The sequence below is a fragment of the Ovis canadensis genome, chromosome 2 (genome assembly GCF_042477335.2).
Source record: "Ovis canadensis isolate MfBH-ARS-UI-01 breed Bighorn chromosome 2, ARS-UI_OviCan_v2, whole genome shotgun sequence".
NCBI lineage: Eukaryota > Metazoa > Chordata > Mammalia > Artiodactyla > Bovidae > Ovis > Ovis canadensis.
In genome coordinates, this window is record NC_091246.1 from 61,369,085 (window position 1) to 61,391,503 (window position 22,419).

Genomic DNA, 22,419 nt, shown 5'->3' on the forward strand with positions numbered 1-22,419 from the left:
GGAAAAACCATAGCCTTGACTAGACTGACCTTGGTTGGCAAAGTAATGTCTTTGCTTTTTAATATGCTGTCTAGGTTGGTCATAGCTTTTCTTCCAAGGAGTAAGCGTTTTTTAATTTCATGGCTACAGTCACCATCTGCAGTGATTTTGGAGTCCAAAAAAATAAAGTCTGCCACTGTTTCCACTGTTTCCCCATCTATTTGCCACAAAGTGATGAGACTGGATGCCATGATCTTAGTTTTCTGAATGCTGAGTTTTAAGACAACTTTTTCACTCTCCTCTTTCACTTTCATCAAGAGGTTCTATAGTTCTTTGCTTTCTGCCATAAGGGTGGTATCATCTGCATATGTGAGATTATTGATATTTTTCCAGGCAATCTTGTTTCCAGCTTATGCTTCATCCAGCCCAGAATTTCTCATGATGTACTCTGCATATAAGTTAAATAAGCAGGGTGACAATATACAGACTTGATGTACTCCTTTTCCTATTTGGAACCAGTCTGTTGGTCCATGTCCAGTTCTAACTGTTGCTTCCTGACCTGCATACAGATTTCTCAAGAGGCAGGTCAGGCGGTCTGGTATTCCCATCTCTTTCAGAATGTTCCACAGTTTATTGTGATCCACATAGTCAAAGACTTTGGCATAGTCAATAAAGCAGAAATAGATGTTTTTCTGGAAGTCTCTTGCTTTTTGATGATCCAGTGGATGTTGGCAATTTGATCTCTTGTTCCTCTGCCCTTTCTAAAACCAGCTTGAACATCTGGAAGTTCACTGTCCATGTATTGTTGAAGCCTGGCTTGGAGAATTTTGAGCAGTATCTTACTAGCGTGTGAGATGAGTGCAATTGTGCGGTAGTTTGAACGTTCTTTGGCATTGCCTTTCTTTGGGATTGGAATGAAAACTGACCTTTTCCAGTCCTGTGGCCACTGCTGAGGTTTCCAAATTTACTGGCATATCGAGTGCAGCACTTTCACAGCATCATCTTTCAGGATTTGAAACAGCTCAACTGGAATTCCATCACCTCCGCTAGCTTTGTTCGTAGTGATGCTTTCTAAGGCCCACTTGACTTCACATTCCAGGATGTCTGGCTCTAGGTGAGTGATTCCCCCATCATGATTATCTGGGTCATGAAGATCTTTTTTGTACAGTTCTTCTGTGTATTCTTGCCACCTCTTCTTAATATCTTCTGCTTTTGTTAGGTCCATACCATTTCTGTCCTTTATTGTGCCCATCTTTGCATGAAATGTTCCCTTGGTATCTCTAGTTTTCTTGAAGAGATCTCTAGTCTTTCCCATTCTATTGTTTTCCTCTATTTCTTTGCATTGATCACTGAGGAAGGATTTCTTCTCTCTCTTTGCTTTTCTTTAGAACTATGCATTCAGATGCTTATATCTTTCCTTTTCTCCTTTGCTTTTCACTTCTCTTTTCACAGCTATTTTAAGGCCTCCTCAGACAGCCATTTTGCTTTTTTGCATTTCTTTTTCTTGGGGATGGTCTTGATTCCTATCTCCTGTACAATGTCACAAACCTCTGTCCATGGTTCATCAGGCAGTCTCTCTATCAGATCTAGCCCCTTAAATCTACTTCTCCCCTCCACTGTATAACTGTAAGGGATTTGATTTAGGTCATACCTGAATGGTCCAGTGGTTTTCCCTATGTTCTTCAATTTCAGTTTGAATTTGGCAATAAGGAGTTAATGATCTGAGCCACAGTCAGGTCCCAGTCTTGTTTTTGCTGACTGTATAGAGCTTCTCCATCTTTGGCTGCAAAGAATATAATTAATCTGATTTTGGTGTTGACCATCTGGTGATGTCCGTGTGTAGAAATCTTCTCTTGTGTTGTTGGAAGTGGGTGTTTGCTATGACCAGTGCAAAGACCCAGTATCAGGGTCGTTGTTAATGAGTCATCTCTTCCCAATGGCAACCCACTCCAGTATTCTTGCCTAGAGAACCCCCTGGTCAGAGGGGCCTGGTGGGCTGCTGTTCATGGGGTCGCACAGAGTCGGACACGACTGAAGTGACTTAGCATGCATGCACGCATTGGAGAAGGAAATGGCAACCTGCTCCAGTGTTCTTGCCTGGAGAATCCCAAGGGCAGAGGAGCCTGGTGGGCTGCCACCTATTGGGTCGCACAGAGTCGGACAGGACTGAAACGACTTAGCAGCAGCATCTCTTCCCAACAGGTAGCCAAAGTATTGGAGCTTCAGCATCACTACTTCCAAGGAATATTCAGGATTGATTTCCTTTAAGATTGACTGGTTTGATCTCCTTGAAGTCCAAGGGACTCTCAAGTCTTCTCCAACACCATAGTTCAAAAGCATCAATTCTTTAGCATTCAGCCTTCTTTATGGTCCAACTCTCATATCTGTACATGACTACTGAAAAAAACCACAGCTCTAACTAGATGATCCTTTGTTGGCAAAGTAATGTCTCTGGTTTTTAATATACTGTCTAGGTTCATATATGGGACACAAGCAAAAGTTTGAGAACAGCTTGCACATTGAGGATTTCTCTCTGGCCACTGAGATACCTTCTTGTCACTATGGGAAGAAGCCCCACCAGCTTGCTGGAAGATGAGAGATCCATGGCCAGTTACCCCCATAATCTAAGCCAGCAGCCAGGACCAACCACTGAAACGTGAGTGAAGCCATCCCAGACCAGCCAGGCCCTAGTTGACCCAACACTGGCTGAAAAATCTAACAGTCGACTCACAGCCTCATAGTAGTTAGTGACTGTCATGTTAAGCCATAGGGTTTTGGGTGATTTATTTTGAAGCAAGCTTGTAAATCCTTGTAACTTCAAAGAAGGTAGAGATTTTTGTGCTCTGCTGCATTTCCAGGGTTTAGTAGTGTACTTAGCATTGGGTAAACATTTTAAGATATTTGCAGTGACTGTTGAAGGACAGAGTGATGGCAAAGGGGAAAAAAAAAAAAAAAAGTGAAAAAAAAAAAAAGGCCAGAAATGGCTCCATTGCTGCAGGACTAAAAGGCAGAATCAGGACCTCCTTGAGTTCATTAGAACCTTTGTCTCTTCTGATTTTCAGATTTAGGGTGAACTAAATGGGGATCCAACCAGTCCATCCTGAAGGAGATCAGTCCTGTGTGTTCTTTGGAAGGAATGATGCTGAAGCTGAAACTCCAGTACTTTGGCCACCTCATGTGTAGAGCTGATTCATTGGAAAAGACTCTGATGCTGGGAGGGACTGGGGGCAGGAGGAGAAGGGGACGACCGAGGATGAGATGGCTGGATGGCATCACTGACTCGATGGATGTGAGTCTGAGTGAACTCCGGGAGTTGGTGATGGATAGGGAGGCCTGGTGTGCTGCGATTCATGGGGTCACAAAGAGTCAGACATGACTGAGCGACTGAACTGAACTGAACTAAGATTTTGACCTCTTTGGTAACAAAATTTTAGCAGAGAAAAAAATATCCACATGTTCATTCACATGCAGTTTCAAATTTATTCAAAATAGTTCTAGTTTCATGGTGCTTAACTTGTCTAAGGCTGCACAGCCATGTGACCTTTAGAATATTTTTCACATTATGCAGCGCTTACTCTCCTCATTTTCAGTTATTCCGATTTTTAACAGCTCACAAATTGGCGAACCAAATCACTGCATGTTGCTTCAATTCTGTCTTGCCAAAGAAGAAAAATCTGCTGCTTTGGATTTGTGTCAACAGTTGGAAATTCAGGTCATAACATTTTAAATCTCAGATGTTCTCCACTATGTCCACCTCACATAAATCAGTAAGAACATGGATAGCCACATGTTCAGGAGGCCAGTTCACTAACAATGAAGACACGATGGCCCATAGAATGCAGCGGCAAATTTAAGTGGATTCTGTAGCAGTGGTGTTATAATCTGAGAGTATGGTGTGGTCCTTAGCCAAGGCACAAACAAACAAGTACAGTTGGCAAGCAGAAAGCAGGTTCGCTATTAAACAATTAATTGAGGTACAAAGCTAACATTTATCTTCATTTGATGGCAAAAAAATAAGACAAACTATAATACATGGTTTCTGTCCCCTTGGAAAAGGAAATAACCCTCAATTTTCCCTAGTCTTTTGAATGTATATCTGAACTCACGAAACAAATCTCCAGTCGGCTGGCAAGGCTGGAGAGAAGCAGTGAGGTGCAATTAAGCTCTGGGATCTTCAGGGTTTCTTTCAGGAAATGCAAATCTCTAAGGAACAGAATCCTATACACACATTAGGAAATACCTAATATCTGGTTTCTGATTTTTTTTAACACATATAATTATCACTTGCATAATGAGCAAAATGCATTCCTGAGATCCCTGAGGTCTTCCTATTAAGTCACAGGGTTCTTATCCAGCATATCACATAATCTTTCTCCCTCTTCAATAACAGATCTCCGTGTATACTGTGTGCAAGGCTAAGGAGAAAGCTATTGTACTTTTGTATTAGTGGGAACTGGCCAGGTTCCCCAGCAGAAACAAATGAACCCATGAATCTCAGTGACAACAAAAGCGTGTTTCTAGCTCATGTTACACATCCATTGTGCATTGGCTGGGAGCGCCGCTCAGCATGGCCCGCAAGGACCCAGGCCAGTGGAGCACCCAGCGCCTGGAGCTTGCAGGTCACAGTGGGGCAGATGGAGAGTACAGACAATTAAAGAGGCGATATGTGTCACTTCTGCTCACATTTCATTCACCCACAGAAGTTAGAGGTGCACACTCACACCCCAAATGGGGAAATACAATCCTATCACATGGCAAGGAGGAGAACCAAAAATATTCACGGGCTAGTACTAATGATGCTATGGTTTCTGTTTCCTTCTCACCTTCACTTACTCACAACCATTTCTCCATTTCAGAATATTTTTCCAAGGCCCTCTGAATGGCAGAGCACACTCTTCTAGGTACCATATGTGATACAAAGATGAACCAGACAGAAAATCCTGTCTTTAGGGGGATTAATATCTATTAAAGGAGAGAAGACAGACAAATAAACGGAATACAAACTGAAAACGTCAAATGCCAGGATAAAGAAGCTTACAAGTTCAATGAGAGTTTAAACCAAAAAAGTTTTATCCACAGGCAGCCTCATCTGAGGAAATGACATCTGAGAAGGGCTTTGCTGAACAAGTAAGAACTGGACATGAGGCTGTCCAGGCAGTGGGAGCCACATGATCAGGGGGAGGAAAGCAGGGCATGGCAGTGCATGGGCAAAGAATGGCAAAAGATTTAGGCTGAATGATATTTAGAATAGATGGCAGGGGCGGAGGGCAGCAGAGAGGGGCAGGGGAGTGGTAAGGGGAGGGGGAGGTGGGAAGAGGGGTGAAGAGCAGAGGAGGAAGAGGAAGAAGTTTCTTTGACCAGGGTGGTTTCTGAAAAAATTAAACAGCCTTATGTGACATGTTTTGCATGGAAAGACATAGGGACAGGGTAGGACTGGTCCACACAAGAAGTAACAGGGGGCTAACATATAGCAGGGGCTGCTCAGGTGGCACTATTGGCAAGGACCCCACCTCCCAATGCAAGATACATAAGAGACGTGGGTTTGGTCCCTGGGTCAGGAAGATCCCAGGGAGGAGGGCATGGCAAACCACTCTAGTATTCTTGCCTGGAGAATCCCATGGACAGAAGAGCCTGGCAGGCTACAGTCCAAAAGGTCACAAAGAGTCGGACAGGACTGAAGCGACTTAGCCCACATGCAAGCACGCACAGCAGATCCATCGCAATGGAGAGAAAGGAACAGCTCCACTCCAGAACCGTATACAGCGCAAGAACACTCAGCTTTCCCATCTCCCTTTCATCTGACCCAGAAAATATAACTCACCTTCCTCTATCTGCCAGAACCTGAAGGGACAGGTTATTTGAGGCTTAGATCTGATCAAAGTGAAAAGGTTAGATGGGGAGACCCATCTTGATTGAGAGACTGGCTTCTGGCCATGTCACCCAAGAGAGCATTCCATTCATAATTAAGTGGAGCTAACTCCCAATGGATAGTTTCTCTATTTGTCCTGAGTTTATTTCCTATCTCCAAGGATATTTCTGAAGCTACTCCTTAAGGACTAGCTGCAGGGCTTAATTTATGCCTGTTTGTCCTGGAGCCTTAATTCCTCCTCTCATGCAGATTTAACTTGAGAACTTCAGCCTTTCAAAATGGCCCATCCAGGTAAGCTCCCCATGGCTGATCCAGGTAGGCCAGCCATGGGCCTCTGACTATCACAAGACTCTCCAGCTTATATTATACAGAGCTTTGAGATCTGTCACGTGCACCAAATCTGCTTATTTTTGCTACTCCCATGATTCCACACAGACTAAAATGTGCCTGCCATCTGAAACCTCCTCTTACTACTGACCAATTCCATCACTGGAGGGACCCTCTGTGCTGTTATTCCTCCCAGTCCAAAAGACACAAAGCTTGCACTGTTACCCCCAAAGAGATGAGCACAGAAAATAGAGCCCTCAGGGTTCCCTGGGATCCTTGGAAAAGCCATCCCAGTGCGAGGATGATCTGGGACTTGGCTCTCGGGGTGGAAGATGTCACACTGTGTACTCTGACTCTCCCACTAAGAATTCTCATGAAGTTAAAGCCAGGAAGAACAACCCTGTTGACGATGCCAAGATCTGAAATAGTCAAAGATAAGGATTAGGCTATTTCCCAGGAATCTCTGGACTTTAGAATACACACACACATGACTCATCAATCCTGGATGTCTCTTTTATATCACACTCCCCTATAGAATTTACTATGCACTGTTAGCCTTCCCTTTTGACTGGGTAGTAGAATTTTTTGTCATTTTTCTCCAGCGTTCAGATTTAATTTTATATACATTGCTGGCTCATAATATACTTTAGGATTTGATCAATATTTAATGATTATTTATATAGAGCCAACACCATGCTATGTGCTACAGAATAATTAAGCCTTTTACAAGGCGAAAAAAGAAGAAAAAACTTAACTACACTCAGCCTATTAGGATTTGGGGCAAAATACAATTGGAGTCAACAAACTGAAATATCAGAGTGACTATGCCTATACCTGTATTTCACCTGTATTTCCAGAGTGAGGTATTGTGCAAGTGACATCTGAGATGTACCTTGAAGAAGAGAATTTCCAGAAGAGCAAGGAGTCAGGTGAATATTCCAGGTGGAAAGACTGGCACAGAAACAGGAAAGAATTACATATAGGATCTGGGGAATAATGGGAAGTCCAGTTTGGCTTTGTTAAGGGACAGAGCGAAAAAAAAAAAAGGGACAGGAAAAGTATTTTGAGACAAGTAGACAGAAGCCTTTAAAAGCACACACGAAGAATCTGTTTAAATGCAGAAGGTAAATGGCGGCTAACGGTGACTTCTGAACAGGTAAGTGGCATCGTCAAAATTAAGCTTTAAGACCATCCTCTTCGATCGCAAGCTCAACCCCTCCATCCTTGGTCACTAGACTTCATTTACACCAGCTGGCTTCTGTTCCTCTAGGGACTCTGCACTGTTGTCGCCTCTGCACGGACCTCACCCCACCCCAGCCCTCCAGGTAGCCAGCTCCTTATTCAGCTCTCTGCTCAAGTGCTCCCTACTTAATGAGGCTCCCTAACTAGCCTATCTAAAGGAGTCCTCCCATCCTCAGGCACTTGAGACTCTACCAATGTATTCTGCTTTCCAATAGCAACTTATCATTTGAAATTACTTTATTTCATAATGGCCTCATAGGTTAGCTCCTTCCACTAAATATAAGCTCCATGTGAGCAGCTGCTGCTGCTAAGTCACATCAGTCGTGTCTGACTCTGTGTGACCCCATAGATGGCAGCCCACCAGGCTCCTGTCCCTGGGATTCTCCAGGCAAGAACACTGGAGTGGATTGCCACTTCCTTCTCCAATGCATGAAAGTCAAAAGTGAAAGTGAAGTCTCTCAGTCGTGTCCGACTCTTTGTGACACCATGGACTGCAGCCTACCAGGCCCCTCCATCCATGGGATTTCCCAGGCAAGAGTACTGGAGTGGGTTGCCACTGCCATCTCCCATGTGAGCAGACGTCTTACTAAAGACAGATATAGTAGGACTGGATCTATTCAAATGGCTGTTAAACAATAGGTACTCAATAATTATTTTTTAGCAGCTTTACTGGGATAAAATTCAAATACCATACATTCATCAAAATATACTATTCAATGATGTTTAGTACAGTTACCAGCTGTATAAAAATCACCACATTCAATTTCAGATCATTTTCATCACCCCAGAAGAAACCCCAAACCCATTAGTAGTGCCCCCACCACCAGTTCCTCACTGCTCCAGTCCTAGATGACCACTAATCTTTCTTTCTCTGTAGATTTGTCTGCTCTGGACACTTCATATAAACAGAATCCTACATGCATGGCCTTTGTGACTGGCTCTTTTCACCCAGCCAGGGAAAATGTTTTCAAGGTTCATCCACGTTGTAGCTGTATTAGTTCTTAGTTGCTCAGTCATATCAGACTCCTTGCTAATCCATGGACTGGAGCCTACCAGGCTTCTCTGTCTATGGGGTTTCCCAGGCAGGAATACTGGAGTGGGTTGCCATTTCCAACTCCAGGGGATCTTCCAGATCCAGGGATCGAACCTGCATCTCCTGTGTCTCCTGCATTGCAGGTGGATTCTTTACCCAATGAGCCAACAGGGAAGCTGTATTAGTACTTCATTCATTTTTATTGCAGAATATTCCATATAAGGAAACACTATATTTTGTTTGTCCATTCATCAGTTGATAGACATTTGGGTTGTTTCCATTTTTCTGGCTCCAGTGAATAATGCTGCCATGGACTTTTGTCTATAAGTGTTTGTGTGAACAAATGTTTCATTTCCCCTGAATGTACACTTGGGGTGGAATTGTTGGATCATATGGTACTTCTACTAATACATTTAACCTTTTAAGGAACTGCTAGATTGTCTTCCTACAGTGGTTGCAACACTTTGCTTTTCTACCAATAGCATATGAGAGCTCCAATTTTTCCACATCCTTGCCAACACTTGTGATTATCTGTCTTTCTGATTATAGCAGTCCAATTGAGTATGATGTGAATTAGTATCTCATTGTGGTTTTGATTTGCATTTCCCTAATGACTAATGATATTGAGCATCTTCTCATGTGCTTATTGGAGATGTGTCTATTCAGATCTTTTGTGCCCATTTTTAACTGGGTTATTTGTCTTTTAGTATTGAGTGTAGGTGTTCCTTATATATTCTAGATACAAGTCTCTCATCAGATGTGATTTGCAAATATTTTCTCCTATTCTGTGGGTTGTCTTTTGACTTTCTTGATGGTATCCTTCAATCACTATTTTTAAAATAAAACAATGAATAAAACTAATCCTTTAAGATAGGAAAAACAACAACAACAACAACCTGTGACCAGTTCATAAGTATGTAGAAAATATGTGGCAGAGCAGGACCTAGAGGAGAATTTAAGTCACCTGTTTTCATCCCTGAGTTTTGTTTACTGATTCTCAGCATTGTCCAACCAGCCCAGAAGCAATGACATCATCCTATCATGAGTCAAACAATGCAGCACTTGGTAAACTGGCTCATGAGCACCAAACAAGTGGAAAGACACCCCAAGGTTAAAAAAAATAAAGAGAAAAGGTTTTGCTGGAAACTAGGCTATAATAAATCTTAAATGGCCTACAATTTAGTTTTCTCTTGAAAAGCTGAAATTGATGAATGGGTCCCACACACATACAGGAGGAAAAAAAACCAAAAAACATATTAGTTAAATGCACCTAAAATAGGCCCAGGATGAGTAAGTGGCAAACTTCTAAACTTGTAGTTATGGATATACACTTACAAGGCTAAAGGTCCTGAAACTGTCTTCCCCGCCTGCACTGCATTCAAACTCGTGAGCACTGCCCAGTTTTATTATGGTTGAGAAACTTCAACTAGTGAAAACAAGGTACAAGCCTGGGAACATTGATATGGAGAGAACTGGTATATTTTTACAGCTGTAAGAGCTTCTCAGAGTAGAAAAATACCAGGCCTTAAGTACTTATTACAAAAATATCAGCCCTTAAGTACTCAGGGAAAATATATATGAGATATATATTTGTGTGTGTATACACATATACGCACACTGGGAAAGGCAGCAGGGAAGGACTTGTTTTTAATAAATCTTAACCAGTTTCAATGATGGCAGGGTATCCACAAAGCAATTTGCCCAGGACAGAATTAACCTCTTAGATAATGCACCGACAGGGCTTCCCAGGTGGCTCAGCAGTAAAGACTGCCTGCAAATGCAAAAGCCACAGGAGACATGGGTTCAGTCCCTGGGTTAGGAATATCTCCTGGAGGAGGAAATGGCAACCCACTCAGGTATTTTTGCTGGGATAATCCCATGGACAGAGGAGCCTCATGGGCTACAGTCCTTGAGGTCACAGAGTCGGACACAACTGAGCATGCACGCATAACGCACAGAACATTCAACTAGAAACTTCATGCTTCTTGTATGATGCTCACCCTAACCGAACAATCTGATTCACATATAAATGCAAACAAGATTAATCTAAGATTGTAGAGAGCAATCTAAAAATATTATACATTATACAGAGAGCAAATTATAAATAAGATTGAAAACACATTTCAAAATATATCCATATTCTTATAAGGCAGTAAAGTTAAACTAAGAATACATAAAAGATACATAGTTTCATTATATTATATAATTATGTAAAGGGCAGAATACATGATGTGAATAAATTATAGGTATAATTATTTATTATAATGGAAAGTAGTCTACATGACAGCTAAAAGGTAGAGGCAAACATAAAATGGGACATCATACAAAACACTTTAAAATCACCCTTAAATATTATTCCTGGCTTCACATTCGCTGTTTACAACCTTCCCTCCATATTCAGTGCTCAACACAATCTTCAGGTTTTAAATCAAATATGGGAAGGTTCATTTGAGAGTTGAAAGCAATCGCTCATGTGTCTGTCTTTATCCCTCAAGTTGACACAGGACCTGCAGTGCAAATAGTAATGCACAGATGTGTAAAGTAGAGATAATACCTAAATTTACCAAAGGAGAATTGAAGTATGGGGCAGACTTCATGTTTATCTGCCTAGCAGGTACACCAGCACGAAATACTTGGAAACCTTATCTTAACCAAGCTGATAACCCTGCTAATATCACAGTCTCACCGTTTCCTGATTCCATCCAATTCACTGGCCTTTACCTGTTCTCTATCTGGTCATCCCACCCTGGACCTTAACTTTATGCAGCATAGCTCTAGTCTATACAAACAAAATTACCCTCTGGGATGGCTTCCATCTTTCCACCTCTACTCCTCTTACCGAACTGGCTTTCCATTTCCATGTTGAACTACAGCCTTTATAACTGCCCTCTTCCTTTGGTTCACCAGTCCTATTTTGGCTTTACCACTCCTCAAAACCTGGACACTGTGGTCTATCATTTCAAAGATGGAATCCTTTGCATTCAAGAACCATTCATCCCCATCACCCCCAGGTTCCCACAGTCTCTCGTTCCTTTTTTTCTCACCCTAACACATTCTAACTCCCTGTTTTGTCTTTATCTAACCTCAGGTTCCTGAGTATTAGTGACCAAAGCACAAAACAATGGAGGCTGGTTCATTTTCTCACTCTTTCTGTTAACCACTACTTACTGAGCAATAACTACATAAAAGCAGCTATTGCCATCACTATTTGGCAACTCTTCTCACTGGCATTGGTCATTATCTCTTATCAGAATTTCCTAACAATGTTCCCAAACACTGAAGCACTGGGCCACTAATTTCACCCAGTTCCCCCTCTCTCTGCCAGTGGCCTTCACCTCTGAACTGATAATGAGATCCAGGCCATTGTCCACACACGCTCGCTTCCTTTCCTCCCCAACATGAACTCCCTAAATCTCCATTCACCTTCATTCCTCTTTAGTCTCAAGGCACCCATGTTCCTCTTGCTTTCCAAATCCATTCCTCTCTAGGTATATCCATTATGCTTGCTGCCCCAAGTGCCCACTGGGCTTCCCCTGTGCTTGGTGCTGGGGACACAAATAGGAATGAGGCACAGCCTGGCTTTCCCAGCTAGTGGAAGAACAGATATGCAATTATACACCCACACACAAACACACACATTCAATCAGCCTGACCATATCATTTCTCTGCCAAACTCAGATATGTTTGAAAGTGAAGGGGATATTAAAAAAAATACTGAATGGAGGTGAACTGATTTACTTCAGGCATAAACCAGTGCTCTCCCTTGCAAAATATGATATCAGTTCAGTTCAGTCACTCAGTCATATCCAACTCTTTGCCACCCCATGGACTGTAGCACGCCAGGCTTCCCTATCCATCACCAACTCCCAGAGCTTACTCAAACTCATGTCCTTTGAGTTGGTGATGCCATCCAACAATCTCATCCTCTGTCATCCCCTTCTCCTCCTGCCTCAATCTTTCCCAGCATCAGGGTCTTTTCAAATGAGTCAGTTCTTTGAATCAGGTGGTCAAAGTATTGGAGTTTCAGCTTCAGCATCAGTCCTTCCAATGAATATTCAGGACCGATTTCTGTTAGGACTGACTGGTGTATGGTCACACTAACTGCAACTTAGTATGGTACCTTCAATTATGCGGCCATTAAAGTGTCTGTAAAAGTATTCAGTAACATTGGAAAAGCCTCACAATATAATGGTAAGTGTATAGAAACTGAGTGTAACTTGGCTTGAAAAAACAAGATAAGACAATTGAGATTTACTGGGTATGTAATATGTGCCAGGCACCATTCTAACTACTTTTAACTAATCCTCACAACAATTCTAGGAGGGAAATAATACTATTAGATCTTTTTCACACATGAAGAAAGTAAGACAGATGGGTGCTTCTTTAAGCATCTTTAAGATGCTCGCCTAGGGTGCCCCAGCTAGGAAGTGGCAGTATTAGGATTCAAACCCTTTTAGTTCTATACCTATGATCCTAAATACACCAGGACATTGATGAGAAAGAGATGAAGGGAGATGACGTAGGAGGGCGGGCAAATGAGCAGTGAAACGTCCCCTCACTATTCGGTCCAGCACTGGTGTTAAGAGCATGGGCACCATGTTTCAATTCTCATCACCTAGATTTTCTCTAGTGTAGCTCTCTGTGGCTTCATGACTGTGTCTTCAGGGCCTCCCCACCTTCTTCATCTACTCCCTCTATCCCTTGCCCTCTACATGGAGACATTCCTTCGGGTTGTATTCTCAGCCCTCCTATCTTGTTTGCTTCACATCTTAGCATCCTGCGTCCTTTCACAGCTTTACTCACGCTGAGATGGCTGAGCGGCAGTCCTCGCTTCTCTCCTGCCCTAAATCCTCTCCCGGCTACTGTGTATTTCCATCTGTATGGCTCTCTACCTGCTGACAACACTGCAGCTGGGCCTCCCACGTGGTTCCCCGAAACGCTCCTGAGGCGGTCCTCATTCCACAGATGACCCCCATGTTCCTGGTCCCAAGCTATAAACTCTTTCCTCTTCGTCTTCTCACTCTGTCTCATCGTCCCCTTCCACTGGATAACTAAGCCATATTGAATCCAACTGTACTAGAGCTTCCGAATCTATTCTTTCAGTTCTCCCAAGTTCTGTGTTTATAACAATAACTTTGCCCAACACAATACCTTCTCTGCCTCCTCCAGTTCATTATGCACACGGCTACCAGCGAATTCCCCACCAGGCAAGGCTGAACCATACTGCACTGCCTGAGACTCCATCAGTACTTGCCTTCCTTAACAGTGGTTATAGATAAAAACACCCTAGGTCCCTGAGAGCAGAGAGTATATTATGGATTACATGGTAGATTCTCGTGTGTTTTGAATCAATAGGGTGTTGCCTCCTTCTCAGGGAACTTCAATGTAATTCTTTATCTTCCTTGATCACGTTGAAACTCCGTAACCTAGACATTTAAGGCTCTATACAATCTGATTTGTAGTGGGTATTTTTCTTGTTCTACATCTCCTTTCCTTTAGTCTAGTGGTGGCATCCTCTCTTCTTTTAGGAAACTGTCCTTCCTTAGTTGGTAGGGTGCCCACCCAATGTCAACATCTCCCTCACTTCAAGGGAGGACAAATGACCCAGGCTAACTCACCAAAACACCACCACCCCCACAAACAAAGGGACTGGCCTGAAAATAGGGATATGACCCAATTGCAATCTTTTTCAGGGGTTAATTTCAAGACTGCATAAGAGAGGTACTAAGAATCAAAAGAGCTCTACTGCTCATGGAAAGGGCCTGATTGAAAATGAAGCAAATACAGGGAAACAGATAAGAATCTGATGTTAGTACTACCTCTGACTTTTCAGCTGGATAGACCCATAATCACTTTTCTGAAACTTCATGTGTTTCAGAAATTCATGAGAAAAGTACAGTGGAGTGCAATATACACTCTATGTGGATCAAGGACAACATCCTCAAAATCAAACTCAGTAATAGACTTCTGCAATCAAACACATTAATGTCCTACTTGATGTCAGTTTAGGTCAGGGTAGGTTTTTGCCATGAAGAAAGTACAGATGAGATGAGGTTTGGCTGCAAAAAGTTTCAGCTTCTGGCTTTAGAACTGCACATAAAGGCATGTAGATCTGTTTAAACCAACAGATTCCCTGTTCCCTTATCTGCCTGTTTATCGTTTTTATTTGAGCAGTATGAGTTGGGTTTTTCACACATGTACTCAAAAGAGTCCCATCTGTATTCTTTATGGGCCTCTCTATATTTCAGTTTTATTTCCCACTACTCTCCTATACATAACTCATATTTGAGTCAAACTTAAAAGACTTTGTTTGATTGTCTATATAAAAATAAAAAATCATGCAACCTCCACATTGCATATGCCTTATAAACCAAAGCTGTTCAACCAAGAGATGGGGAGCCCTGGCTGCTTGATGCTCTGGTCAGCTGTCCCAGCCCTACACTACCCTCCAAGGCTCTCAGGGGAAATGTGAGACTTTCCATGAGAAATGTTGGGCTGGATGAAGTACAAGCTGGAAACAAGATTGCTGAGAGAAATATCAATAACCTCAGATATGCAGATGATACCACCGCTATGGCAGTAAATGAAGAAGAATTAAGAGCCTCTTGTTGAAGGTGAAAGAGGAGAGTGAAAAAGCTGGCTTAAAACTCAACATTCAAAAAATGAAGATCATGGCATATGGTCCCATCACTTCATGGCAAATAGATGGGGAAACAATGCAAACAGTGAGAGACTTTATTTTCTTGCGCTCCAAAATCACTGCAGATGGTGACTGCAGTCATGAAATTAAAAGACACTTGTTCCTTGGAAGAAAAGCTATGACAAACCTAGACAGCATATTAAAAAGCAGACATTGCCAACAAAGGCCCATCTAGTCAAAGCTTTGGTTTTCCCAGCAGTCATCTGTGGATGTGAGAATTGGACCATAAAGAAGGCTGAGCACCAAAGAATTGATGCTTTTGAACTGTGGTGTTGGAGAAGACTCTTGAGAGTCCCTGGACTGCAAGGAGATCAAACCAGTCAATCCTAATGGAAATCAATCCTGAATATTCATTGGAAGGACTGACTCTGAAGTTCCAATACTTTGGCCACCTGTTGCGAAGAGTTAACTCATTAGAAAAGACCCGGATGCTGGGAAAGATTGAAGGCAGGAGGAGAGGGGATGACAGAGGATGAGATGGTTGGATGGCATCACTGACTCAATGAACATGAGTTTGAGCAAGGTCCGGGAGATGGTGGGGGACAGGGAAGCCTAGCATGCTGGAGTCTATGGGGTCTCAAAGAGTTGGACATGACTGAGAGATTGAACAACAACAATGGAGAGTCAGATGTCACACTGACTCCTCACCATTTCTGTTTCCAGTAGATCCCCAGGGGCAATTACGAGAACCTGGAAATTCACCAGTGCTCCACTAGAGAAACTCCTAGTAACTCCTGCATTCTCTTACTTTTCCTCTGGAGCAGCCTCCATCTCCTTGGAGCCCTTATAGATCATATGATACTTTCTATGTCTGTCTTTATTTATATGTTCATGTTTGTTCTTAGGGCACTCGATAACACAGCAATCCTGAGAGGTAGATGGGGCAGGTGCTCAGGTACCCAACTTGAGGGTCAGGTTGATAAATAAAAGGGAAAACCCTAGAGTTTCATTGAAACCTCCTGACTTACTTTAGTTTTCCTTCTAATCTCTCTTTGCTCCTAGGGTTAACTCAAATAGAAGAGTTTATTGGCCTGGATAGTTCCTTCTTGGTACACTTAGGTAGAGAGGTGTAATCTGTTGAACTAGTGAGAATGTTGCTCGTGCAATTGCACTCTAGTCAGTTCAGTAGCTCAGTCATGTCTGACTCTTTGCAACCCTAAACTATGTGCAAATTTAATCCTAATATAAAAATTCATATATGTGGCATATTCATAACATGAACATCTATATGTGTTCATTTTTACCACCCAGGAAGCCAAAGTCGGCTTCTTTGTCATTTAATCCAACCTGAATTAGCCAATGATCAAATCCCGAGGCACAGAGATGTCTGCAGATACTTCAGCCTTGGGGAAAACCCAGACACTGCTTCGCATAACTTGAACCGACAACACAAATACCCCTCCCTGCCCAGGGGATGTTTCTGGGTCACGATTCCCTCCCTTAACCAAAGAGTCAGACATGGCTGGACACTTTCCCAGCGCACTACCCTGCTTCTCTGGCTGACCTTTAAGGTTAGGACCTTTGGATATAAACTCATTAAAGATAGTCATAAGGCAAATTCAACTGCCTTGGGGCTCACAAAAATGCATTGTTTCATTTCAAACAGACCCCGAAAATCCCAATGGCCACATACAAGCCATTCCTAGCCTATGAGGTTAAAGCAACAGACCCACCATCAGCAGGCCAAGCGCTCTGAATGGCTTTTTCTCCTGAAAGGTTCCCTCACTCATGAGAACCAAGCATGTAAGGGTGGCTAGCAGAGGTCAGAGCTAAGGTTCTTGGGTGTGGAAATCAGAGCCAAGGTTCTTGCCTGGTGCAAAGCCAAATGCATCACACAGCGGTCACTCTGGGACTCCCACATCCATTTACAAAGGCCTAAGGATTTAACTAGGGGAGCACAGTGCACTCCCATACAACCCACCAGACTAGCCCTGTCCCCTATTTCTGAAGCGATCCATGAGCACTGGGAACTCACCCTCCACTGTTTACCAGCACCTCAAGCATCCCACATTATTCACAGGTCAAAACTAACCAAGAAAGTGAGAGACGTTCAGGACATTGCTGAACAAGGTTCTTCCTGCTAAAGCATCCTGTCCTGCTGATTTGGAAAATGGTTCTTGTCACCTTTCTCATGCAAACCACATTCAGAATTAAGTGAAATAGGAATTCATATATGATCTCTCATAATGTACCAAGGCAAGGTGCTTTATAAAATAATCAGTCTTCAGATTATTTTTTCTCCCTTTCTTCCATGTCCAGTGAGCTTATCCTACATTATTTAATGGATTACAGCAAAGATCAACCAGGGAGGGGAGCACTGCCATGGGAAATCAGCCAGAATTGTTTAGAACCCAGCAGAAAACTGTTTTAAACTATTTCAAATTGTTAGTTGAAATGGAAAACCCGTTTCCCTGTCTATAGAACTCTGATTTAGCTTTTTTGACTCAGTCATCAAACATATTTTCCTGATCTTCAGTGTGTTGCATTTTCCATCATAAAAATGTCTTCCTATTATCATACCTAAATAAAGTCTGAATCTCACTTCTTTCAGATCCGGATTCAACAAGCCTTCCAAAGCTACTTAACTATGTGCTGAGCAGTGCAGAGCCGACTCCCTCTATTATCTCATTTATTCTTTTACAGATGAAGGAACGGGGACTCCTTTAAGTTCACTGACTTTCCTGCTTTCCTAGACCTTGCAAGTGGCATCTGTAGAGTTTCTAAGTCTCTGCTCTCAATGGGACTGCCAGGTAAAACATTCTCCCCAGTATTACTCTCAGCTGGCTTTATCTTTCTGGAATCTTGCTCAAGATAAGTCACGCTTTTTTTTTTTTTTTTTTTTTTAGGGGGAGGGCAGGGAGGGTAATCTGATAATCTCAGTTTGCAATCAAGAATTAAAAGCACTTCACAGAAGGATAAATGCAGCTGGTGCACAGAGCAAACAATCTTTACAGAGGACCTTCTCTCTGGGTTTGAATAGCCAGAAGTTTTCCTCCAGGTTTGTAGACTGCACCCAAAGAAAGGTTCACAATTAACATCCTGTTGGGTCTTATTCCTTCGTGTCTTTTTCATCCTCTCACCACTACACTGCTAGCTAAAAACTAGGCCTCTTTTTTCCACCCCGGTGTAGACCAACAGACAGACGTACCTACCCTTAGCCAGACTAGCAGTGCTCATTATGATAAATATTGAGACGGCTTGGAGTTGGGTCTTGGAGGAGAAGAAATGCAGGACTTTCTAGAGCTGATTGTAATGCCAAGCAAAATATGATATATAATGACATGAAAACTACTACTAGTTACAGCATCATTTTAGAGTTTCGAGGCATAACCATGCACAAAATACAAACATTATGTGAAAATCTACCAAAACAACTGCTACCTCTAGAACCAAAGCCAAGAGAAGCTTCATTATTGTTCCCTTCCAGGATGTCAAGCATGTTCTTTTTGCCTGTTTGCTTACTTCTGTGTTACTCTCTACATACTATCTTTCTTGAACACGACAGGCCAGGTTTTCTGTAGAAATCTCCAGGCCAGAAATTTACCTATGGTTGCTTTTAAATGCTAAGATGCTACACAAAACTTGACACTGAACAGATATTCAAAACCAGATTTTCACTGTGGTACAAAGTCACTACCTTATTCACCTAAAATATTACACAGAAAGACCTCAAAAATACTACCAGGATATTAAATGACTATAGAAACAATAAAAGGCCTCAGTTCCAATCTGTGACACATGAGGTGGGACCCCAAGCCCAAATGCTTAAAAACAGGGGCACATTCTAGAGACGTTTGCAAATTAGTTACTGCCCTCAACCGAACCACAGCTGGCTTACTGATATAAAGAAAGAACAACAAAAGGATGGCCCTTACAGTGCAATGATATTGCTTGCGTGAACTCAATTTACCACCTTCAAGACTTAGCCCTTTGATCTACAGAGGAAATGCTTTTCACTGTAAGAATTGTTTTTACACTGGTTAGGGCATCAGTTCAAGGAGTCCTCTGTCACCCCTGTAAGCTCTCAATTTCCTCACTGGCATTGTAAAAACCACAATAAACCACATTTGGTGTTACTTGAATGTAAATTTTCTTAGCATTACCTTTTACATGAAAATCCACGGATCTTCACTATAAAGCCCTTTGTAAAAAGTCAGACAAGGTTGCAGGATATTGCAATGTTTGGTTATTAAAAAATGAGTTCTGTGACAATTTCTTCTCCCCAGTTCTGCCAGGTTCCAAATGTGTAAGTTATATTTAATGAGTTTATTTTGATATAGATTTTTCCACTTTCATAATTCCTGAAGCTGCTTAGGTTCAAGAAGTCCAGGTCAGTTGAAATTAAGTATCTGCGTATTAAGCCTGGATATTTGCTTTCCATCTACTGAGTCACTAAATCAGAATTCAGGGAAATGGGGATTTTACTTTCTTCCGCCTTCCTTTCATCCTCACCCGCAGGCATAGGCCTGGACCACACAGTCCTAGATCTGATTCACACCCTTGTACTGTCTAGATAGGTGACCTGTGTGGGTAACTTCTCCAGAATATTGGTTTCCCTGTTGCTGTAAGTGAAGTAATATTCAACAAAAATGGTTGTTCTGTGGGTTATGAAGTAAGTGTATGGTCAAGAACTATTCTTCCAAATATGCCTTTTTTATGGGAGATGCCCAGTGTTAGCTGAACCTGAAAGATGCATCTGGAAAGATTATTAACATGACTACTTTTATTATTAGCCTTTCCTTTTACATTCCCCAGGTCACATGCAGCACCCCCCAACTTCAAGCTCATGTAAATAAGATTTGAATAGACTTAATGTTTTCTTCCAGAAGAAGAGGACAGAAGAGGCAGGTAGAATCCCAACAAGCCATTAGGATGAACATCTCCCGAAAATGACAAGCACTCAGACAAAAAAAATCTGGCTGGCTGTGGCTTCCTTTCTGGTGTGTGTTAGACCGGGGGACGAGAAATACAGACCATGCCCCTTGCCTTGGTCTCAGCCCTCCACCAGACTGGTTTCTCCAGAATATGTCCACTCTCTGGCCCCTCAAACAGCAGCAAGATCCCCTCACCTGGCCCCCTCCTGCTCCTCCGAAGCCCCAATGCTCCTGCTAGATGCAGTAACAGCAGCTCTGCCTGCTCTGGATGCCGTGTCCCCCAGGCAGCCCAGAGTACTCATGCTGGAGGATGTGTTCCTAGCCGTGGAGTTCCATAGCATCAGAAACCAACAGTCTGTGCTCTCTTGCTCCAGTGGACCCAGCCGGCATCTTCTTCCCCCCTCATCCAGGCAGAGCACGCGGGGCGCGTGCAGCCAGAGCAGTCCCATCAGCGGTCTGCTGTGAGGGCGCCTCTATCACCCTCGCCTCCCTCCCCCATTAGAGTCTCATCAGAGTCAGACCAGCGCCACTCCTCAGGCCAGGCCAGGGGAAGCGAGTGGGAGGGATGTAAGGATGGGGGAGCACTTTCTGGGACCTGCTTCCACTGCCCCTTCCATCCATTTCTTGCAGGAAAGAGAGCGAGGAAGCCAAGCCCGGAGGTACGTCCAAATCTGTAGTGCTTCCAATCATTCTCATAACATCCCTCAATTCCAAGTCCCCAGCTGGGCAACTCCTCCCAAGGCACCTCACGAAAACCCCGCGCCACCGCCGCCTCCGGGTCCCGCACGTAACTCCCAGAAGGAAGACCCGCTGTTTTCCAAAGCAGAACCAGGTCAGTGGTCTTGGAAGTTTGACACCTCCCACTCCGGCTCTCCATCTAGGAGCCCCCACGCTTATCCAGTTTGAGAGGGGAAGCCAGGAGGTCTCCCCACAAGTCTTCGCTCACGCCGGGTCCGGCCGCCTCCTCTCTCCCCTTTCTCGAGTCTAGCTCCAGCCCTCCACTCCTCTGGCGCCTTCACTGAGTGACCAGAGGTTCTCTGGCTCCTAAAAGAGGAGACTTCTTTTCAGGGCTAAATTCAGGTCCGAGCAGGAAAGGCTTTCCCTTCCTTGCCTCCCCCCTTATCCCGGCTCTCAGAAACCACAGGGAGCCGGCACCAGGAGCGTGCTTACCCTTTAACCACTAAAACAGTCCACTGCTCCAGGCTTTCCACTGCAAAAGTCCGGTCGGGTCTGAAACTACTCATGTACACTCGTGATCCTTCCAGAGACCCTACCTGTCCCTCCTGATTTGCAAGAAACAAGTAAACAAAACACAAATCGTAGCAACTTTGGAGAGCGAGTGTGTGTGTGTGTGTGTGTATGTATGTGTGTGTGAGTAAGAGGAGAGAGAGAGCATCGCAGAAGAGTTAGGGCAACAGCTGCAAGAACACATCTGGAAGAGGGGGAGGGGACAGACGAGGAGGGGACAAGCGCGAGGTCGTGGGGGACTCCCCCCATGCCCCCGCCCTCGCAGCTTCAGGGCCGAGAACGCGGCCAGCCAGTGGTTACCTGTCCTATGTTGATGAATCCGTACTTGCTGGCTATGCGGTTGGCCTCCGGGAAGCCGCCGGCGATTTTGACTGCCCAGTGGTTGGTGTAGACGCGCGTCCGGCACACGGGGAGCAGGCAGCCCCCGAGCAACGCCAGTACGCAGAGCAGGTCCAGCCGTCCCGGGCAGCAGCAGCGGCTCCCCCAGCCCATGGCCCCGGCGCTTGGCTGCTGCTTCGATCGCTCGCTTGCTCCGCTCACTAAGCTGAGCGCACAACTAACTTCTTCGGCCTGGGCCGCCCGAGCGCGCAGCCCCCGGCCGCCGCGGCTCGCAGCCCTGGGAGATCGGCAGGAGGCGGCGAGCCCCAGCAGGGAGCTGAGCAGCGAGCCTCGCACCCACTCCTAGACCATCCCTGGGGCTCCGGGGACCTGTGCTCCCAGCTCTACGGCCCACGGGGCGGTCGGCCGGCGCTCCCCGGCTCCGGCGCAGAAGGCGGCTGAGTGGGGCGGGCGCCCTCCCGCAGTTGGGTCTCGCCGGGCTCGGCTCCCGGACTCTCCGACTCGCCCTCGCTCCTCCCGGGGCCCCCGAGCGCGGCGGAGGCGGCGGTGCAGGCAGCGGCTGGGCGCCCCCTCTGCTGGCCCGGGATCCGAGCGCTCGCTAGCTCGCTCCCCGCGCTCCCTCCGGCTCCGAGCAGCGCGCTGGGAGTGTAAGTGGCAATGGCAGCAGCGCCTGCTCTGCATAAATGACTCCCCCCGCCCCCCTCTATACCCCTCCTTTCCCACATCCCCCTCCTCCTCTCCCTCCTCCGCCCGCCCGAAAGCGGCCACGGTGAGGCGCCAACCAGGTCCTAGCGCCGCTGGGTTCTTC

At 44.4% G+C, this 22,419-nt stretch overlaps 1 protein-coding gene and 1 long non-coding RNA gene across 4 annotated transcripts in view; one reads left to right on the forward strand and one right to left on the reverse strand.

The window, feature by feature from the left end:
• Positions 1 to 4,651, forward strand: part of LOC138433522 (uncharacterized) — a 28,300-nt gene extending 23,649 nt beyond the window's left edge. The window contains exons 3-4 of the long non-coding RNA XR_011254340.1: positions 2,454 to 2,635; positions 3,042 to 4,651. This is a non-coding gene — a long non-coding RNA (uncharacterized lncRNA). The remainder of the gene's footprint in view (positions 1 to 2,453; positions 2,636 to 3,041) is intronic.
• PCSK5 (proprotein convertase subtilisin/kexin type 5) overlaps positions 1 to 22,419 on the reverse strand; it is a 503,732-nt gene extending 481,313 nt beyond the window's left edge. For all 3 annotated transcript variants that reach the window (XM_069576329.1, XM_069576328.1, XM_069576330.1), the window contains exon 1: positions 21,573 to 22,419. In XM_069576329.1, the coding sequence (XP_069432430.1) occupies positions 21,573 to 21,764 (192 nt within the window). In that variant the 5' untranslated portion in view covers positions 21,765 to 22,419. The remainder of the gene's footprint in view (positions 1 to 21,572) is intronic.